The 19,318-nt window shown below is 40.4% G+C and overlaps 1 protein-coding gene across 1 annotated transcript in view; it reads right to left on the reverse strand.

Annotated features, from left to right (window-relative positions):
- Positions 1-8,852: 8,852 nt before the first annotated feature.
- Positions 8,853-19,318, reverse strand: part of TRHDE (thyrotropin releasing hormone degrading enzyme) — a 226,017-nt gene continuing 215,551 nt past the window's right edge. Inside the window, exons 18-19 of the mRNA XM_063322932.1 lie at positions 18,512-18,593; positions 8,853-16,567 (exon numbers count right to left, since the gene is read on the reverse strand). Coding sequence (XP_063179002.1) covers positions 16,424-16,567; positions 18,512-18,593 — 226 coding nt within the window. The 3' untranslated portion in view covers positions 8,853-16,423. The remainder of the gene's footprint in view (positions 16,568-18,511; positions 18,594-19,318) is intronic.

Consider the following 19,318-nt stretch of genomic DNA (forward strand, 5'->3'; position numbering starts at 1 on the left):
GCTTCTGCAGCTCCCAGTAAGGATAACAAGGTGTTTGCAACTCTGCTATTGGCAGGTAGGAACAATCCATCGCAAGCATCAGATGTCAATATATACACCTTTTAGCTAGTGAGTGACGGTGTTTGATGTTCTTCAAACATCTTTTAAAGACACAAAGTGACAGCAGATGGAGAAATTTAAAGATGCGACAGGGCAGTAAATCTGGCCCACTGTTGATTTCGATTTAGTCTTTGTAACGTTTTCCAGACCAGACTGTCAATGGAAACACTGAGACGGTATACTTGCAGACCGCTCACGTGGGTTTGACATTCTTTTTCTTAACTTCATCCCATTATTCTTACTGGAGGATTCACCCTGTCCATTCCAGGAAATTTGGGATAGCTAAGCCATGGCGCCTCTTTTTTCCCTTTCCTATTGCCTCTAAAGTACATATTACCATAGTTGACGTAAGGATTGTAATATTAAACACATATATGATCCAAATAATTCAAGATGACATTGCGAATACACTTCTTATAGGTATTAGGACTCCTCTTGTCTTCAGATACAATCATAGAAACTTCCTCTCCTCTACTGCTTTTTGGTTCTTCATCGACTGTCTCAGTCACTGGTCTTTCATTTAAGATTTTCTTAGTTATCTTATAGCTATTGAGTGTACACATAAATACATAGACAGTTTTTATTTTCATAGTCTCTTTGCCAAAGACTTAATTTTATTAACAAGTTGAGACATCTAATTAGAGCAATCAAATACCATCTCCCTAAACCCTGGTTTGTTTCTCATCTTGAATTCTTTCCTATTTCTTAAATCCTTCTGAGAATGAAAAACCATATCCAATAGCAGTCAAACCAGAACTGGCAGACAAAGATTATAACTCCTCGCTCAGTGACATTATGCATTACAGTGTGATCCCATAATGGTACCAGCTCATTTTGCTGCCATAACTCATTGCAAACTTGTACCTGCTTTTTGCTCTGCTAACTCATCTAGACTATTTTGCCCTGGCACTCTTCAGGTTTCTCCGTTCTACTGAGTAACGGAGTTTGTGAATGATTTTTCACAGGAGAATTAGCCTGCATTTAGAGGTGAATATTATTTCCTGCCCATTAGTCAATTCTTTAGGTAGGGTCTGGTAAATTTTCCCCATCCTTACTATTGTTAACAAGTCCCTCGCACTGTAGATTTCATTAAGTGGCTGCTTTTTCCTTCCTTTCTGTGAAATCATTAATGAAGATATTAAAACTCGAGCAAACCCAGGCATCCACTAGATATCTCACTCAAGTTTTGCAGATTGCCACTTTTCATTATCTTTTGTAACAGTTCTTCAGCCAACTTCAGTCCATGTGAACATGTTTGTTCCCTGGCCAATTTGAATTAATTTTGAAAGCTGCTGTCAAATGCTTTATTAAAATCCAAATAAATGATAGCTTCTGCTCTGAATTCATCCAATAATTTTGCAATTCTATCAAAAAAGCAATCATCGAGTTTGTTTTGCAAGATCTGTACTTGGTAAATTCACACTACTTAATGTTGTTGCTTTCATTATCCTCCAGAAGTCCAGAAATGCCTTTTTTTCCCCAACACTTCTTCTTTAGCATCCTAATGATCAAAGTTAGATTTATTAAAGGGCAATACTCTGGCTGCCTAAGTATACATAATCATTGTGTCTCTTCCACCTTCAATTTTCTAAAGCCCAGTGGTAGGTAATAATTGTTTTAATCTATTCCTCCGTTTCTATTCTGCGATTTGCATATTATGTTTCCAATAATGGTTTGAAATGGGGGGGGGGGGGGGCTGTGAAGCCTAAAGCTTCTTCTTCTGGTCAAAGAAAACAGTTCATCTATAGCCATAATTTCCAGATTATCGATGCTGTACTGGACTGTTCGACTTCCATACCTCTTTCTCGGTATCTTTCTTCACTAAGTACTCAATTATCTGGTGCTTTTTTCTTGTCCCAGATTAAAGTGGTATCTTAACCCATTTCAGTCCAACGCCTTTATTCAAAGCCATGAGCGCTTTTGTTGTTATTTTAGATTCCTACAACCTGCTGGGTTTCTTTGCTACAACCACCTTGTTCATAACTTATTCCTAATTGCCTTCAGAGTGAAGAAAATCATTGCACCACCTTATGTTTACCACTATATAGTGTTCAGATACTACTTCTGTTTCTATAATGTAAGACATTACAAACTGAAGAGATATAGACAATATAAAGGATTTTCTATCTCAGACAACACATCCCCTACCATGGCATCAAAGAGTCAGGAAGAAATTACATTATTCATGAATAAAACAAACTTCAGCCTTGCTCAGAGAATGCATCTGCTCTCTGGCCTTGGCATATTTCAGGAGCTACGCTGGTTTTAGTCAAAAGCACTGCTCAATGTCTGTTCTTGAGTAATGTCATCAGGAAACAGTCAAACCCTAAATACTACATGTGTGGGGAAAAAGTCTGGGTTTAAATCAAGACATAAGAAAGATTCAATTTATCAATTTTGTAGCAATTACTTGCTATCAGAGGATTGTCATCTGTCAAAACAGGCAGTGTATATCCTCAAACGTATTTTGATTAGGATATATTGCTTCCCGGACTCTGTGGTGTGGTCAACATGCTGGAGGGAAGGGATGCCATCCAGAGGGACCTGGACAGTCTTGGGAGGTGGGCCTGTGCAGACCTCATGAAGATCAACGAGGCCAAGTGCAAGGTCCCGCACATGGGTCAGGGCAATCCCAAGCACAAATACAGGCTGGGCGGAGAATGGATTAAGAGCAGCCCTGAGGACAAGGACTCAGGGGTGCTGGTGGATGAGAAGCTCAACAGAAGCTGATGATGTGCACTTGCAGCCTGGAAAGCCAACTGCATCCTGGGATGCATCAAAAGAAGCGTGGCCAGCAGGTCGAGGGAGGTGATTCTCCTCCTCCACTCTGCTCTTGTGAGACCACCTGGAATATTGCATCCAGCTCTGGGACTCCCAGCATAAGAAGGACATGGACCTGTTGGAGCAAATCCAGCAGAGGGCCACAAAGATGATCAGAGGGCTGGTGCACCTCTCCTACGAAGACAGGCTGAGAGAGTTGGGGTTGTTCAGCCTGGAGAAGAGAAGGCTCTGGGGAGACCTTATAGTGGCCTTACAGTACCTAAAAGGGGCCTCCAGAAAAGGTGGAGAGGGACTCTTTATCAGAGAGTGTAGTGATAGGACGAGGGGTAACTGTTTTAAACTGAAAGAGGGTAGATTTAAATTAGATATTAGGAAGAAATTCTCTCCTGTGAGGGTGGTGAGGCACTGGAACAGGTTGCCCAGAGAAGTTGTGGATGCCCCATCCCTGGAAGTGTTCAAGGCCAGGCTGGATGGGGCTTTGAGCAACCTGGTCTAGTGGGAGGTGTCCCTGTCCAGGGCTGGGGGGGTGGAACTAGGCGATCTTTACGGTGTCTTCATCTTTCTATGATTCTGATTCTATGATTAACACAAATGACAGAAGTCTATGAAAAAACAAACAAACAAACAAACAAACCACCCACCCTACTGAGACTCCCTTGGTTTGATGGTTACTTTTTTACACTCATGTTCTGACCAGCTCCCTGAGTCAGGCTTCATTTACTAATTTCATTTACAGCAAATGGAGTCATTTTTTCCAAGTTCATCATTCACTTCAGTTTATCCCTTAAAATTTCCTGTGTACGTTATCCCACTACTGAAATTCATTATATTCACCCATTCTATCCCCCTTACTGCATTAGTTGCATATTTTATGATGTGATTTATTGGGGTTTTTTTCTCCATGTTGACTAAGGGATCCTCGATAACAAGCTCAGATGCAGACATCTATTTAGTAGACAACTAAACTTAGCAAGTCTGGCACACGTTTTAGGAACAAGGCTCTTTGGAAGTAGTGTATTGCACTGCTTTGTCTCAGCTGTTCAAATCTTTCTAGCTCTGCTAAAATAGGACTGGATGGTACATTAATTGAATCATTACTACCAGGACACATGGAAGTCCCAGTCCTGCTGTGCCTTCAGACCAGCGGATACAATTCTTCTGTCACCAACTCTGATACAAATTAGAAGTTGCTAACACAATGTAGAGAAAGTGGGTATACTTACTTACTAGGAAGACAAACTCTATCTTACCCAGCCAAAAGTGAGTCAACTCTATTTATTCAAGCTTATCCACTTGTCTATACATGCCTGCACTCAACCTGCTGGTTTGAAGAGTCATTTCTCATTACATACTTCATTGAATCCCTTGGGTTTAGCAAATCTCATATTTACTTCAGTTTTTCAAATGTAGTGCAATTAGCATATTGCACCATTATGCCCTGTCAGGTTTGTATCTGGTCAGCAGAAACTGCAAGTTTAACATATGTAGGAAGGAAGTAGTAGACTTCTGCCTTTTTATAGCCTAAACAAATCACTTTTAGACACTTAAAATGTGTAGCACCATTTTATATCCTATTACAAAGTACAATTGCTGAACACAAGTGAAATGCTTTTAAAATTGTAATTGCAGTTGCACACCTAATTTTAAACCTATGACCTTCATTTTCCCATTTATTGTATGTGTAATTTTGAGTACTTAGCCTCCATAGAAATTCCATGCAGCTATATCAATTAAATATTTGCCCATTTTATTTCAGTGTCATAGTGTGCACACAGAAATAGTAAAATGCAAACCTCATATATGCCTTTGAAATTTTGGTATTAGGCAAGGTCACAGAAGAATGAATTATGTAAAGACAGATGCAGAGACAGTTTTTATGAACCACAACCCTGATATTTTGTCTTTAGTTTTTTTATTCATCTGACTATTTTTCCCAGGCTGAACTATGAGTTACTGAAAAATACCCTCAGTGATAAGGCGATTTAAACAGAACAAAGAAATTCCTGAGTCAACCATTTATCTGCTACTGAATTCTGTGAACTAATCTTACTTCAAGCAAGAGCTTCCCCTAAGCAGTTCATATATTTTAATACGGTACAAGCATTCAGTATACATGATACATCTTATGGCTTACACTGTCTTAAAACTAAAGGGAAAAGTCTGCAGTTGCATAGAAAACCGGGTGAAATCCTAACCAAGGCTCCTGGCCCACCAGCCTATACCAGTCCCAATAAGGCACTAAGGAGTCTTTATCTTTTAACGCTTCTTAAACCCACCACATTTAGTGGCAACCATTACCCAGTGTTTAACTTAAGGAGAAATAACTTGTCTTACATTTGTTGGTAACTACGGGAAGAATGTTTTAAAATGCATGTGTTTCATTAAACTTACATTGGCCAGTGAACACTTTTTAACATAAAAACTTGGGCGCTCTCCTATCACACTGTTCCACTGGAGATTATTTTAACTGCTTGTCATTGAATTAAACCTATAGATGTGAAATAACCCTCTGTATTTTTTTTTCAGTCTTTTAATTCAGCATTTAGCCTGAAGTGCCTTTTCTGTATGCTTTTCTGTAAGCTTTTCTCAGAGGCACAGTCTCAATTCTTGCTTGTGTCTTGCCTTTGTGTTAATTTGTTACAACTTCTTGAGATTTTCCTCTGCTTGTCCTTTATGGCAGCACAAATCATCAGAAAACGCTCAAGAAAGACCCTCTTCCCCCTCCTGCAAGTGCCTCTGCTTTCCAAGCTGACGTGTTCACCTTTGGAGTGACTTATCTGCCATGGGGGCCACTTGCCAACTTGGTTTAACCTACTTTTGATATCAACCACCCAAAAGCTTATAGGCATTTTGAAAGGGAAAGAACTGCTCTGATTTCCACTTGTTCATATGGAAATACATGCTGATTTTGCGCTAAGGCTTCTATTACAACACCGTTACCCTAACCTCCATAGCAATGTGTTCGAAATGTGTCAATCAGCTAAGCAACTGAGTGGGGTGGGAAAAAATGTGTTTCATCCATACATGCAGAGCGGAAACAATATACACGATTTGTATGAACTATAAATAGTTAACGGATCTAAAAGTGCATCTCTGGAAATAATACCATTTATTAAAACCTTATTTGTGAGGTATTTCGTCTTTTTAAGGGACGGATTCACATTTGTGCGTGTTCTTATTGCAACCTTTTGACAGTTTTATTGTTGAAAAGTTCAAGGTACATCTCATAATTGTACCAGGAACACGCATTTATCTCTGGCAACAGTTCTGTGCCACATGAAATGAATTACTGTAATAGACATGTCATGTAATAGCATCTCATTATCCTCCCCCTCTTCCTCCTCTTTCTTTTTCTTAACCTTCTGCAATGAGCAGGTCAAAAATGATGCTATGCGTAACAGACAGAAGTGATTCCTGAGTAAGTTCAAGAAGCAAAAAGATGTTTGCTAAAAGTAACGCTGTACCAGCACAGTGAGTAATTAACATCGTGTTCAATACATCGCAAAATGAAAGCGCTATACTAGGGCTTGAGCCCTAACGCTGCTACTCAGGCCCTAGCAGTTTGGCAGATATGGAAGCACTTTTGCGAGTCAGGGGCAGGATGGTTATCACCATGGAAGATCAAGGCCACTCAGATCCTTCTGCCTCGGTTTCTTCATTGCAGGCCTCTAATTACTGCTGAGAGACAAGATGATACGAAGGAAAAACCATACAAAATATATCCAGGCTCTACCTGCTGTTCTTGGAGTTGCTGTGGCCTGAGAAGAAGAGCAGTGGGACCGTGACAGAAGGGGAGGAGGTGACGTGTGGGAAGCGTACCTGGGGATCAAGCCTCACCATGGCCCTGCTGATGCAGTTCTAATTCATCTTGCACCATTAGTCCCAATTCTAATGGGTTGACTTAGGACAAATTGTCACAGACCTACAGGACAGTATGGGCTAGATTCGCTACAGAGGAGTTTCTGTAGTTTGACATCAGCCCCAAGATGCAAACGACAGCCACTAGTAGGGCGGCCCTTTTAACCATTCAGCAATTTCTGTTTACTTTAATTAGATTTTGGCCACAGTAGATGTGGCTGTTAACTCAAAGACTAAGTTTCGACATAATGAGGCTTTAATTTCCCAAGCACATCCTCATTATTTCACACCATTTCAGCCTTACCTTCATTACACTTTTCTGACAACTATCTTTGTGCTCGTTTTCCCAGCCCATCCGTAATATACTCAGCCATCAAATATGTCGTTCTCATCTAACATGGGGTTTATGTGCTTGATTCTTAGAGAAGCCAGGATTGTCACCAGCTCACTGAATTGTTTCTCTCCACTCCCGAGGCCTTGGCCCTTGCAGTATGCAGGAGTCAGAGCGCCTCTCATAGCAGTGGGAGTCTGCATGGTGGCTTCTATGCTGAAGGTGCAGCTTAAAGGAAGCTAGATCATTTTTGCTAGGAATAGGAGTAAGCAGGGAATTCGTCAGCAAAAACTGATTTTCTGTTATTAAGATAGCAAATACTCCTAAGTCAATTTACAAACCAAAAGCTCTAACTTATCTCCGTCCTACTCCCTCCAGCTCAGCCGCGGAGCTTTCAAAGCAAATGTCTGCCTTTAAAGTTCTGCTCTTAGCGAAGACACTGAGCCGAGAGCAAATAAACAGCTCTTCATTTGGTCTTGTATGAAAATGTTCAACTTGAAAGCAACTCAGCCACCGACTGAAGTGCTGCTGATTGCAGTGGCCGCACTGGGGAAGAAACAAGCATGTTCTTTTTGATGTTTGATTAGGAGATGTGCTGCCACTGGGATTTCAGAGGGAAGTGCCATTTCTCCCTCCTCAGGTCCTGCCTCCTCTCCCAGGCATGCTTCCAAGGTGGCTGTGTGCTTCTTCTCCGCTGTTTCAACACTCCTAGAGAGGTGTATGTAGCAGAAAAGGGAGGGACAAGGCCCCTTTTGGGAGGCAGTACGTCCTAGCCTTCCATAGTTCACCCTGCATACCAGTAGCCCCTCTTTATGTGAAAGCTCTCTACTGGCCCCCAAGCCACCTCCTTGGGCCTCCTGAACTCATGCCCCAGCCCTAAAACCAGGAAAAACACGTGTGAGGGGGTATGTCTCCATACTCTGCTGACACACGGGCATGGGATGGCCAAAATTCTAGCCCCAGTATCACACAGGGAAGTGTTTAATAGCAGGGTACATAAACGGACCCATTTAGGCCCCAGCTCTGCTTACCTGTGCCCAAAGCATCAATGCTGCCTGTTGTGCTTTGCAAAATCAGGACCTTAAAAATTCCCTTCGGCTTTTCAGTAGACTAAGATGTGCAGTAGAGAAGAAAACATCTTTATTGTTAAAGAGAAAAGCCATTCTGGCATTGAAAGGTATATTTTGAAAAATACAGGGTTGTCTTTTACTCCCAGTGATGTCAATGTCAAAGCTCCAATTGACTTCAGTGGGAACATGATTGTACCCAATGGGTAAATAATTGCACATATTTCACATCTCATTGTTACTGAAAACTGTTCTTCAAAAAGGGAAAATAATAGCCTGAATTCAAGGACTCTATTAAAAAGTCATTCGAACTGCATTCCAGTTGAAATCACTTTTACCAATGAAAAGATCTTTTCTGCTTATTCAAAATCTACATAATTAGAAAAGCACAAGACAGACTTTGCTCTCTATTACAGTCTTGGTCCTGTTGGTCTTGGAGCGCTCAGGAATACTTCCAAGCCCAAATTTTGTATTTTCTGAGGACCTCTGCTTTCTATTAGTCCCAGGATTTTAATATGTTTTGACAAATTCCTCACGTCAAAAAACACTTTTTCTTGCATGTTTTTCATTGTAAAACTCAGTGTATCTATTCAGCATTATTAAACTGTTATCTCAACTGAAATAGGAACATAATCAAAAGGCTGGGTATTATTTATCTTAGCCATGCCTCCACGTCAGAAAATTAAGACAGTGATGAATTACACATTACTATACAAAATTTTATTATCAGAGACAAAATTCAAATTTGTTCTGCTTAAAATACAGAAGATAAAGTTTCTCATTTAAAAAAAAAATTCCATTTAGGCAGTCCTTAGGTAGAGTGGAATAAAAATTTTATGTTGAACACATAGCGGTCTTGTATTTATGGAGTCTTTTTTAAAGGCATATCATAGAAAAACATTTTTCTGGTAAACTGTAACAGAAATTTATATATTTCATCTGGCTAATGGTTTAAATTGCTGATTAGTTTAATATTCATTAATTAACATTGTAAGAATAATTCTGCTTTTACTCTCAAATCCCAGGATGCTTCAAACAATAAATGAAAAACCTTGTTAAATTTGGCGTTTATAGGTATACTGAGAATCAGTTAGTATCTCCCCTCTATATGCAAAATATATGTTTTTCTATAAAAAAGAAAAGAGAGAAATTGGCTCTGTATAAAGTAACTTGTGATCTTAAATTCAGCAAAAACACAACACTATATCCTGCACCTAAAACCTGTGCAGAAACAGGTTGCAACCTAAATCACTCTCCAGAAAGACTGTTTCAGCCAGACGCATGATTTGCTACAGAATTTGAAGGACTTGATTAACCCCGCAGAAATCAGGGGGGCTGCCTACACGCCTACGTCGGTGGCTGAGTCGTGGTCAGCCTCGACAGCCTCACACCCTGCCTACGTTCCACTGCTTCGCCCAGCTGAAACTTCTGACTAATGTCTGTAAATACAAAGAACCCATGAAAGCTTTGTCAAAGCAAAATGGTCCAGAATTAGAAGCTATACACGCATGCATATAATGGAACGTAGAGAGACAACCATGACATTATGCAATGATCTGCATTTCCTTTAAATGAAGATGGCATTCTGATCTTGCAAAGGCTCGCTTGTGTGAAACCATTGGTGAACTGTACCTAAACTGAGCCAGCTCCACCTCTTATTTGACAAAGAACTGAATTCCAAAGAGTACAGATTTGAGAAGTGATGGAAAAATACGTTCTTCTAATCACAGTATTCAGAATTAATCTAAGGCTGAGACAGACTTAATAGAGGGACTCATCCATTATAGCCAGCATTAATAGCTGCAGGACTCTCTTCTTAAGGTGTCAAAAAATCTTACCTCTTGGGAAAATAATGCCATTTATTATCAAGCCTTTATTTTCAATAGTATGATCCATTTATGTCATATGACGTGTGTGTAGTGGAATAGATCATTAGTTTTCAGGGAAGTGGTTTATGTTTATCTTCTGCAAAAATAGAGCAACTGAACACCTTTCAGCAAAACATGAGACAGGGAGCTACAATCTCTGTTTTTATAAGGCTATACGTCTCACCCACACCAAAGCCTATTGTCCCTCAAACATAAAAACAACATAGCAAAATTACATTTACACATATAATAAAGCTGTCTTTGTACAGGGTAGTTATACAGTAATTACAATGATGTTTCCATTAGAAACTGTCAGAATATTTTTTGTTTCACAGAGTGTCTAAGTCCAGGGAAGTCCATCTCTGCTGAAATCTACTGTGTGCAGGAAAAAGAGAGGGTAGTAGCCACACTCTTCACAGCACAGTATTCTGCAGTTCTCCGAACATATTATAAAGCTTTATCACATTTGAACCGATCGCAAAGTATTATTCTAACAAAAAGCAAAAGGAAACCAAAAGACATTTGTCATCCCATATGTGCTACTGAAACACAGATACAAATACGCGAAACATCCCGTACACCGGCCCAGCCATCACCTCCGGGGGCTGTTTTGAAAGCAATGGGTTAGATCCTCAGCTGCAATTCACATCAGTCACTTCAACGGATCTACCTCTCCGCGCGCCAGCGTTGGATCTGCGGTCACATGCGTGTCGTCAGTTTGGCTACAGGTTGTTTTGAAATTACAGAAATGAACATATTAAGTGGACCGAAACGTGTCGCAGAGAACTGAGACTGCATCTTGGCTCTCGGCCTCGTCCATTGCACCGAGGCATACCTTATCGGGCAAATCCAAGCGATGCTGTCCAGGAAACGTTGGGGCACTCTGGCTAAAGCCTCCTGGCTCGTGACTACCGGCTGCAGCACAGTCAGTCCCCTCTGCTCTCACAGGGCTGCTCACCACTGTGTTCTCTACCGACATCGCTTTAATATCCTTAGGAAACAGTGCACGCAAAATAAGCAAAGCATTCAGAAATGCCACTTGGCAAAGTTGCGCTTAATTCACTAGTTACAAATCAGCCAAATATAAATGCGGTTTTTTTTTGAGAAAGGACATTGGGTCTGACCCGCAGCGCTTGGGGTTGATTCTCCTTGAACACACCTCAATGAAACTGGCTCCGTATCTGTTCTATAAAGCCCAACCTCAATGGCATCATCACATGGGGGTGTTCTGAGGTCAAGCTACCCTCCACTGCCAGCATAAAGACACAAGATGGAGCTAAGTTCATCCAGCTTTTTCAAAATATACTTGATTTTAAAATTCTTCTCCAACTAGGGCATGTGGCCTTACTTTGGTGAAAAACCCTTACACATAGCACTCCCTTTTCCCCTTCCTTCTCACAGAAAACTAAATTGCTCATGTCAGCATGGACTACTTGCTCAAGTCAGAGTGGTTTCACTGGGTTTCAGTATTGGTTTTAAGACAGGCAGAAGGTTCCACAGTCACATGAGAAACAAAAAGTGGCCCACTTTTTACAGTTTTCTATACAAAAAGGGAACTGCACGGTCACTAGTGCCATACAGGTTTGTACACGCATCCACGTTTTTTGATGGCATTAGTACAGTAACTACTATTATTACCACAAATAATTTGAAGTTACATCCTTCCAAACCATTTATTAGAAAAAAGTCCCAAGAAACTCATGGCACATTTTCAACATTAACAAAACTATCAGAAAGGAAAAGACTGTCTGTGTTCTTATGCATACTTGAAAATTCAAAATATTTGACTGCTTGAAATTAGTTCTGAAGAATGGACATTAGTCTAGACCTTTACAAGTATTTTTGTCAACATTTTCCAGTTGGATTGACCACAGCTCAGGATTTAGGTTTTTCTGTGCAGTGCAGGCTCACTAGCCGGACCTTTGTTTCCTGCTAGCACAAGGCAATGTCACTAACCTCTGAAGATCACCCATAATCAGCAAAGGGACCTTCTGTCCTTCCTGTCCATCTAAGAGAAACTTGGATGGAGCCTTTCTGCACTTCAATGGTTTCCCAGCTGCCTTCCTGACCCAGGTGGGCTGGCGGCAGTGGTGGATGATGGAGCCAGCAGCTCTGGGACCGCTCCATCCAACGCTGGGCAAACAGCCTCTATTCAGGCTGCTCGGAAGCAAGATGGTCCTTTTACTCCTTCACGCTCACGCTAACACTGTGGCTATAAACTCTGCTTTAGGACAGGGAGCCTGATATGGTGAGTACTCACAACAAAAGTGGTGGTAAGTCAACTGAATACATGAACAGTTTTCAAAGCCGCAACATTCTTCCTCAGAGAGACAGTTGCACATTTGATTCAAAGCATATTTTCATTGACTTCAGTATCGGCTACCAAAATCTTATTGTGCAGGTACCTAAACAAAGGCACCCTCATCTTCAAGGCAAATATTATCTTCACTTTATTCTATCTAAATAATCAGACTTACTGACATTTTATGGGAAAATTATCTCTACAGAAGATTTTGCACATGAACATAGAAATATATAATTTTCTTTTTTTTTTTTTTTATTCTTTACTACTAAGGATTTAATTGTATGGTTCAGGATCTTTGCTGTGAAAGCACCCTTCTGCATCAGTGGAGATATTTTCTTTGACACTGTAAAGCTCAGTGACATATCCACAACAGCCCAAAAGCTACACAAAATTCACCAGTTTCCAACATAATATCAGAATTCTTGCTATATTGACTGAAAAGACCATCAGAGGTCAGAAATTTGGATGTACTTAAGGACATATGAAGTTTTTTTCATCAAAATCAATGTCCAAGTACTCCTAGTTACAGCAGAAGTGACATTTCATTTCAGAAGAATGTTTTCACATTGTTCTGCCCTAGTCAAAATCATGTACCTACTATCATTTTAACAGCCATTAGCAGTGGACACATGAATGATTCTACCAGCTACAAAGTAATAGACTGAGATTTTTGTAGTGGATAATGTTATAAAAATACAATAGGTATTTTTACAATAGGTATATTGTCATGCTGGCATAAAATCGTGTCTATTCATATGTCTTTCTATATGATTTAGTAAGCCATAACAATTAATAACTGCCAAGGATCCTGAGTCATACAAAGGCTGATTAGAGATGCAGGCCCCATCAAATCTCCATAAAATGATGCCCAGGGCTTGGGTGAGGTCCACGTCCACACTTGATCCACATTTTGCAGCATCTCCTCTCACTAGAAAGGACAAAATTAAATCCTGGATTTGAAAACGCTGAAAAGTCCGGGGTATTTGGCTTCCTAATCACAATCCAAATTATAAAAATGGGGCCAATCTTTAGATAAGGACAAAGCAAGAAAAGGACTGGTAAAGGAGAAAGAAAATCAATAAGATAAATAGATTTTTCTAAGCAGACTGTATTAGAGTTTTCCATGAGGTATCAACTATTCTTTAACACACAGCTGTGTGGAGGTTCTTATTAGAAAAAGTTTCAAAAGACATAATTAAATGCAGAGGGGTTGAATATTGTGGAAAACAGCTATAGGGTTTTTTGATTTAATTCATGTAAATTTAATCCTGATTCAGTGTGAAACAGCAAAATACAAAATATAAAAAATAAAAGAAAAGGGAATTATAATGGAAAGGCCAGCTCAACCTTAGCTATAGAAGTAATATGAACATTACCAGAATACAACACTTATTAGCAATACATCAATAGGTACGTATAATAGATACATCTAGGGCTTGGTATCTGTGGTAGACCAGTTGCTCAAGGCCACTAAAATATCAATTTACATCCAACACCAGCTAAATGTGCAAGAACTTCAATTCAAATGAGCAACAGTGGAAATTTCTGTGCACTGTGCAGAACACGCAGGCTGAAATAAACTTTTGACTTTGGAACATATTGTTAGCCTGCCCTTTATCAGTGGAAAGACCAGAAACTTCTATGCGCATCCTGGAGGTATGTGGCGTAATCTGTGGTGCTGACAAAGAAAAGTCATCAAAGATAATCTTGAATAAAACTGCGAAGGGACAGACCATTACGCACACTTCTTTTCTCTGAAATCCTCAAAGCAATTCACATTTGAGGGCTTGGTTTTCTGCACACTCTTTGGGTATCGCTATTTTGGGCTTCATTACAGGGTAGAGGTTATATCAAAGAATATTTGGCTTGCTTTTTTATTATAACAAATCTGCATGTGATTTTGTTCATCAGAAATTAAAAATGTGATGCTACATACTGGCATTGAGGTTGAGTTTGGTCAACCACATAAAATAATACTTTGCACTTTTAACTGCCTTTCATCAGAGGATATTCAAACGCTTTGTTAACATTAGTCAAGCCTCACAACACCCCTGTGAGGTAGGTAAAATACATAGGAGGAGGAGGATTTCACTCAGCTTGGACATGATAATGTCTCTGGGCATTAAGTTCACTACCATTGCAATATCGCACAAAGGTTTGGGGCTTACTATAAGGCAAAGAGTTAACAGTACTAGAGCATAGGATTCCCTCTTCTCCTGGTTATATGTGGTCAAGGTAACATGCGGTGCTACACAGCACCAAACAGTGGAGCAAATGCCCACGCAAGGATTTCACGCACCCAATTCTCAAACGCCCCCCTCTGCACAGTAAAAGACACAAAATGACAGGCTCAAGATGGCTATGACAGCTTAGTTATGGGATGTGTCTACCAGTTCTTGAGGAGCAGGGTACCATGGGAACGAGAGCCCAGAAAACAATACCATCTCCACGCAACTCTGATAGTATCTGGTTTTGTTCTTTGTGCACTAACGTTTGAATTCACAAATCACTGGGGATAAGCAACGGCAACTGTAAAGCACGTTGGTAACTTCCACACCCTGTGAAGGAAACAACACGATAAAATGGCTGTTCTCTATTCGTCTGGCCACATGTTTCCAATGTACAGGGCCATGATGTGGTGGGATGGTTGTGACAGGCTGGGATGGGATAAAGAAACACTGTCGTACAGCTACATTCCCCCTCTGAAGCTGCTGCAATCTGTCTCCTGAAAACTCTCTGTAGTTTTGGGTGTTTTTTTTATCCATGGTGCAATCATGGTAGAGTATTTGGCCGCCATCAGTTTTATCCAGATGGTTATTGTACAAGTACCAGTTCCACTGTATCACTGATCTTTCGGATTAAAGTTGAGAAAAAAGAAGCAAACATATGATTAAGAAAAGCATCACTTATCTAGAACAGTCTATGTGAAATATAAGAAACAGAAAGAAAACCATTTTCTCGGTATTAGCCAGTACAAATAAACATACACACACGCCCCTCTTTGTCCATATTTCACTTTTCTAAGTTGTCATAAATTGTGCATCCTGTATTTGCAACAGTATTGCACACATCGAGAATTTGATCTGTCTATCATAATAAAACGCCCTCTTGGTTAATTTTATGTCTTTGCATGCAAAGTATTCTCCCTGTCTGCTAATTTCCGTTTGAATCCTATGTTTATTTATAATACTTGTGCACTGTCAGCTGCATAACTTACTGCTGCACAGGTTGGGTGACCCATCGTGAATACCACTGCCTTGCAAAATTGCCGAGAAGAGATGCTTCATTGTGCAATCAATGCAAAGCTCCCCTCAGACACTGCATACATTCACAGCTAACAAACTACACTGTCCCACTGATCAGCAGTGAATAAATGTATATAATTATAATGCATGGATGATGTCCTTTTCTGTCATTCTCGTTGTCTCTCTCCACCCTGCCCTGTCTTCTTCTCTCTCCTTGCTCACTATGCCGCTTATTGAAATACAGAAATATGGAGACTGCAGATACAGCAACTGGCAACTCAAGAAATGACTTTGTAATCATGAAGAGACAATCTGAGTGGTAGACTAATTGGCAGCTAGTGGGAAAACTGACTTTACATCTCGTACTGCCCCAAGTTGGAAGCCTTCTGCATTTCCTTTTCCTTCCTTTCCTTTTGTTCATTGCAACACTGATTGTCGTAGATAGTCTTTGTGCTTTGTATAATGCCCAACTTTTGATGTAACTGGAACTCACATACAAAATGTGGCTGTTATACATAAGCATGCTAGAATACAGGCAGGGACAGTACAAGCATGCACAAAATAGTCTTTGAAGGATTTTTTTGTTTGTTTTTCTTCAACATTTACATGCACCACTTAATATCATGTTTGGCTGTGTACACTGAGGACTGGATTTCACAAGCATTCATGATCTCTCCTGAAAAGCTTCTTGATAACTTCACAAGAGCCCAGTGTAAAAAAAAAAATCCCACAATTAAAAAAAAGGAAAAAAAAAAAACCTTCTCCCTGCAATCTGATCTTTTCTCCATGGTTTTAATGTTGAACACTCCTAAAATGTCTCCTCTTCCTCTTGCAGAGCTTCATGTTAAATAGTCGGCTGGAAAGACATATTAGTGTGTCAAGGATTTTCTTAGCCACTGGAACAGTTCTTCCTTATAGAGCCTTTGCCACCGCACATTGGCTTCCACTGTTTCCACAGCGCGAGAGAAAGAGGCAGCAGCTCCCTCTTCGTAACTCTTTATAAAGTTCTTTAGCTGGAAATACAAGTGAACAGGTTAAATTTGCAGAAACTAAAGAAAGAAAGTAAGCATTTCCAGGGCACACAAACAAGTCAGGCATTTAGGACAAACCTCCGCAATCACTGTTGAAGTAAATGTAGTATCGTGTAGAAAGATTTATTAGGAAATGTAATAAGACAGCAGAACGTCAATTAGATGTGATGCAATTGCTTCAAATTGCACTGGAAGATATTGACATGTCAGTGCCGGACCACATTAATATCATTACCTCCTCCTCTCCTGCAGCCCAGCTGCTGCACTGCATAGACACCTGGGTTGCTCTAAACTTTCATTGCTCCCTAAGAAACCAAACTGGGAGCACTGGAAATGCTTCTAATTCGGGTTTAGGTGCAAATATCAGCAGAAGGCGGCCCTGATGCCCTTTGGTTTTATCAAGCTTCACAACAAATCTATTTCATTTTGATTTGCAGAACCCTTTTGATGATATAATACAGGCTGGTTGTTTAGAAAAGGAAGGGATGGTTACAGTGTGAAGAGAATGGCAAAATAGCAGGTGGGCACTCATTTGATGATCTTTGAATGCTTGAAACAGATTCCTTCCCTTATAAGAAAACTTTGATCTTTTTCCAGCAGCCTGAAAAGGCCCCTGCTCTGTTCTTGTGTATACGCAAATTATAGCACTATCACCCAGATTATTGTAGCTGACATGTGTGTGTGCTTTGAATTACTGTTCTTTTTAAGGAAGAATTGCAAGGCTGATCTGCACAGTAGGTTGCTGGTTTTGTTGACTTGTATAAAATCAGGTGGTTTTAGCAACACTTATTCATAACTAGTTAATTTTTGTTTCCCAGTGCCGCCAAATTCACCTTGTTTATTTAAATCTAACTTCCAACAACATCTCTTTGTGCATGGGCTCAAAACTGAAAAGGCTGATCCTGCAACCATCTCGTTCCCACCACAGTTAAAAGCATGGGAGGGACCTGGAAACTATCAAATCAGACTTCACCTGATCTCTGTACTTTTTATACCAAAATGTTTACAAGGCCAGTGTGTTTTAGGTGAAGTATAAACAGGCAGCCTGCCAATACTATCACGCAGGTGGAAACTGAGAGTACAGAAGGCTTCCTTGTGCTGGGCAGATATTCCATCTGGCCAACACTGTCCTTCCCACCCGGGTAGCTTTGAGGAAACCAGCTGCGGCGCTTCCATAAGTTCCTGAGGCCACTAGACTTGAGTGCAGACAAATGGTTGGCCACAAAATATCATAGCACAATCAGAGTTCAATTAATGATGATTATGCTGCATAAGAATCATTCGATCCATTTGGGGTAATGCTGAGCAGCTGCTAAGCAGAGCATAACACAGCCGCACAACTACCTCATTCAGGGCAGATGTTACGTTAAAATGAGAAATCTTTGCAATCTAAATAAGAAGTACTTAGCATTTAGAACAAATTATTGTGGTGTCATTTGGCCAGAGTATGGGGTTAACGGCTTCTCTAACATGGAAATAGTGTAGGCAAAAGAAAAACAGAGAATCATAGAATCATACAATGTGTTGGGTTGGGAGGGACCTTTAAAGATCATCTAGTCCAACCTCCCCTGCAGGAAGCAGGGACATCTGGCAGCTTTTACTTTCAACACTGGGGTTTTCTAGGGCTGCACTCTGCACCGTAAAGTAATGTGGATAGAAAGATTTCATCTTTAGTTTCTCAACCAATAGTCAAGAGAAAAGAAGCAAACCTACATCTCCAGCCAAGCACAGGGAAGTGCCTGCACTGTCCACCTCCTGACACCACCACCTCTATGCACTTGGCTGCCTTTGCAATTTGCTCCTCATCCTCCTGCGACTCCAGCTGAGCAGCCAGAGCTCCTGGAATACCTACACCTTAGTGCTCCTGCCCTGCTCCCTTCTTACAACAAACACAGCCTGACGTGCCAAAAGTAATTTAAAAATTACCTCTCTTAGTTCATCTTCGGTATTGAGGAATTCCGTGACCCCACTGATAAGTTTCGAATTCATAAATAATGCTTCTCCATACCTGCAAGGGCAAAAAGAAGATGCACAGAGGGTTAGTGCAAGTGCCAGGCCAGCTGAAAATTAGAAAGCCGTCTTCTGTAAGCAAGGGAGAAGACATGGGACTGAGTCTGGGGATCCAACGAAATAGCACTGGAATTGGACACTGGTATTCCAGTGCTTCACGCTAAAAACCTGGACTGAGACCTCCTTCTAGGCCAAGCTATTTGTAGTTAACTTTTAGTTGGATGCTACTAAGCAGAATGGGCTTAAGAGCAGCCGCAGCTGAGAGCTCCAGAAGAGGAGAGGACCAAACCACAACACCTCATGCTTAATGAAACAGCTTGCCATGTAATAACACCAAGCAGCTCAAAATACAGGTGCTAAAGAAAAAGCAGAGCAGCAACTATGGAGAAATATTCTGAGGAAATCTTCTAGCTGTACCATTAAACCAGACCTTTTGAAGTGCTGCAGCTTTCTCTGCATTTTTTATTCATACACCTCATCTACATTACAAATAGCCTCTCGATAAGTGAACTGAATCAAATTTTCCTGTTCCAGAACCTGATAATTAAAATAAATAATACTGATAGAGAATAATACTGCTAAAATAATCCCCTGGGCCATGATGTAGCATCTTCAAAGAACCAACCTGGAATGAAAATTTGAAAGCTTGGTCAAGGCCTATTTAAAGGGTAGGATATTCAGCAGCAATCAGCAATGACCTTCTGCAGGTAGTTGCTTTGAAAC

The sequence above is a fragment of the Chroicocephalus ridibundus genome, chromosome 1 (assembly GCF_963924245.1).
Source record: "Chroicocephalus ridibundus chromosome 1, bChrRid1.1, whole genome shotgun sequence".
Lineage (NCBI taxonomy): Eukaryota > Metazoa > Chordata > Aves > Charadriiformes > Laridae > Chroicocephalus > Chroicocephalus ridibundus.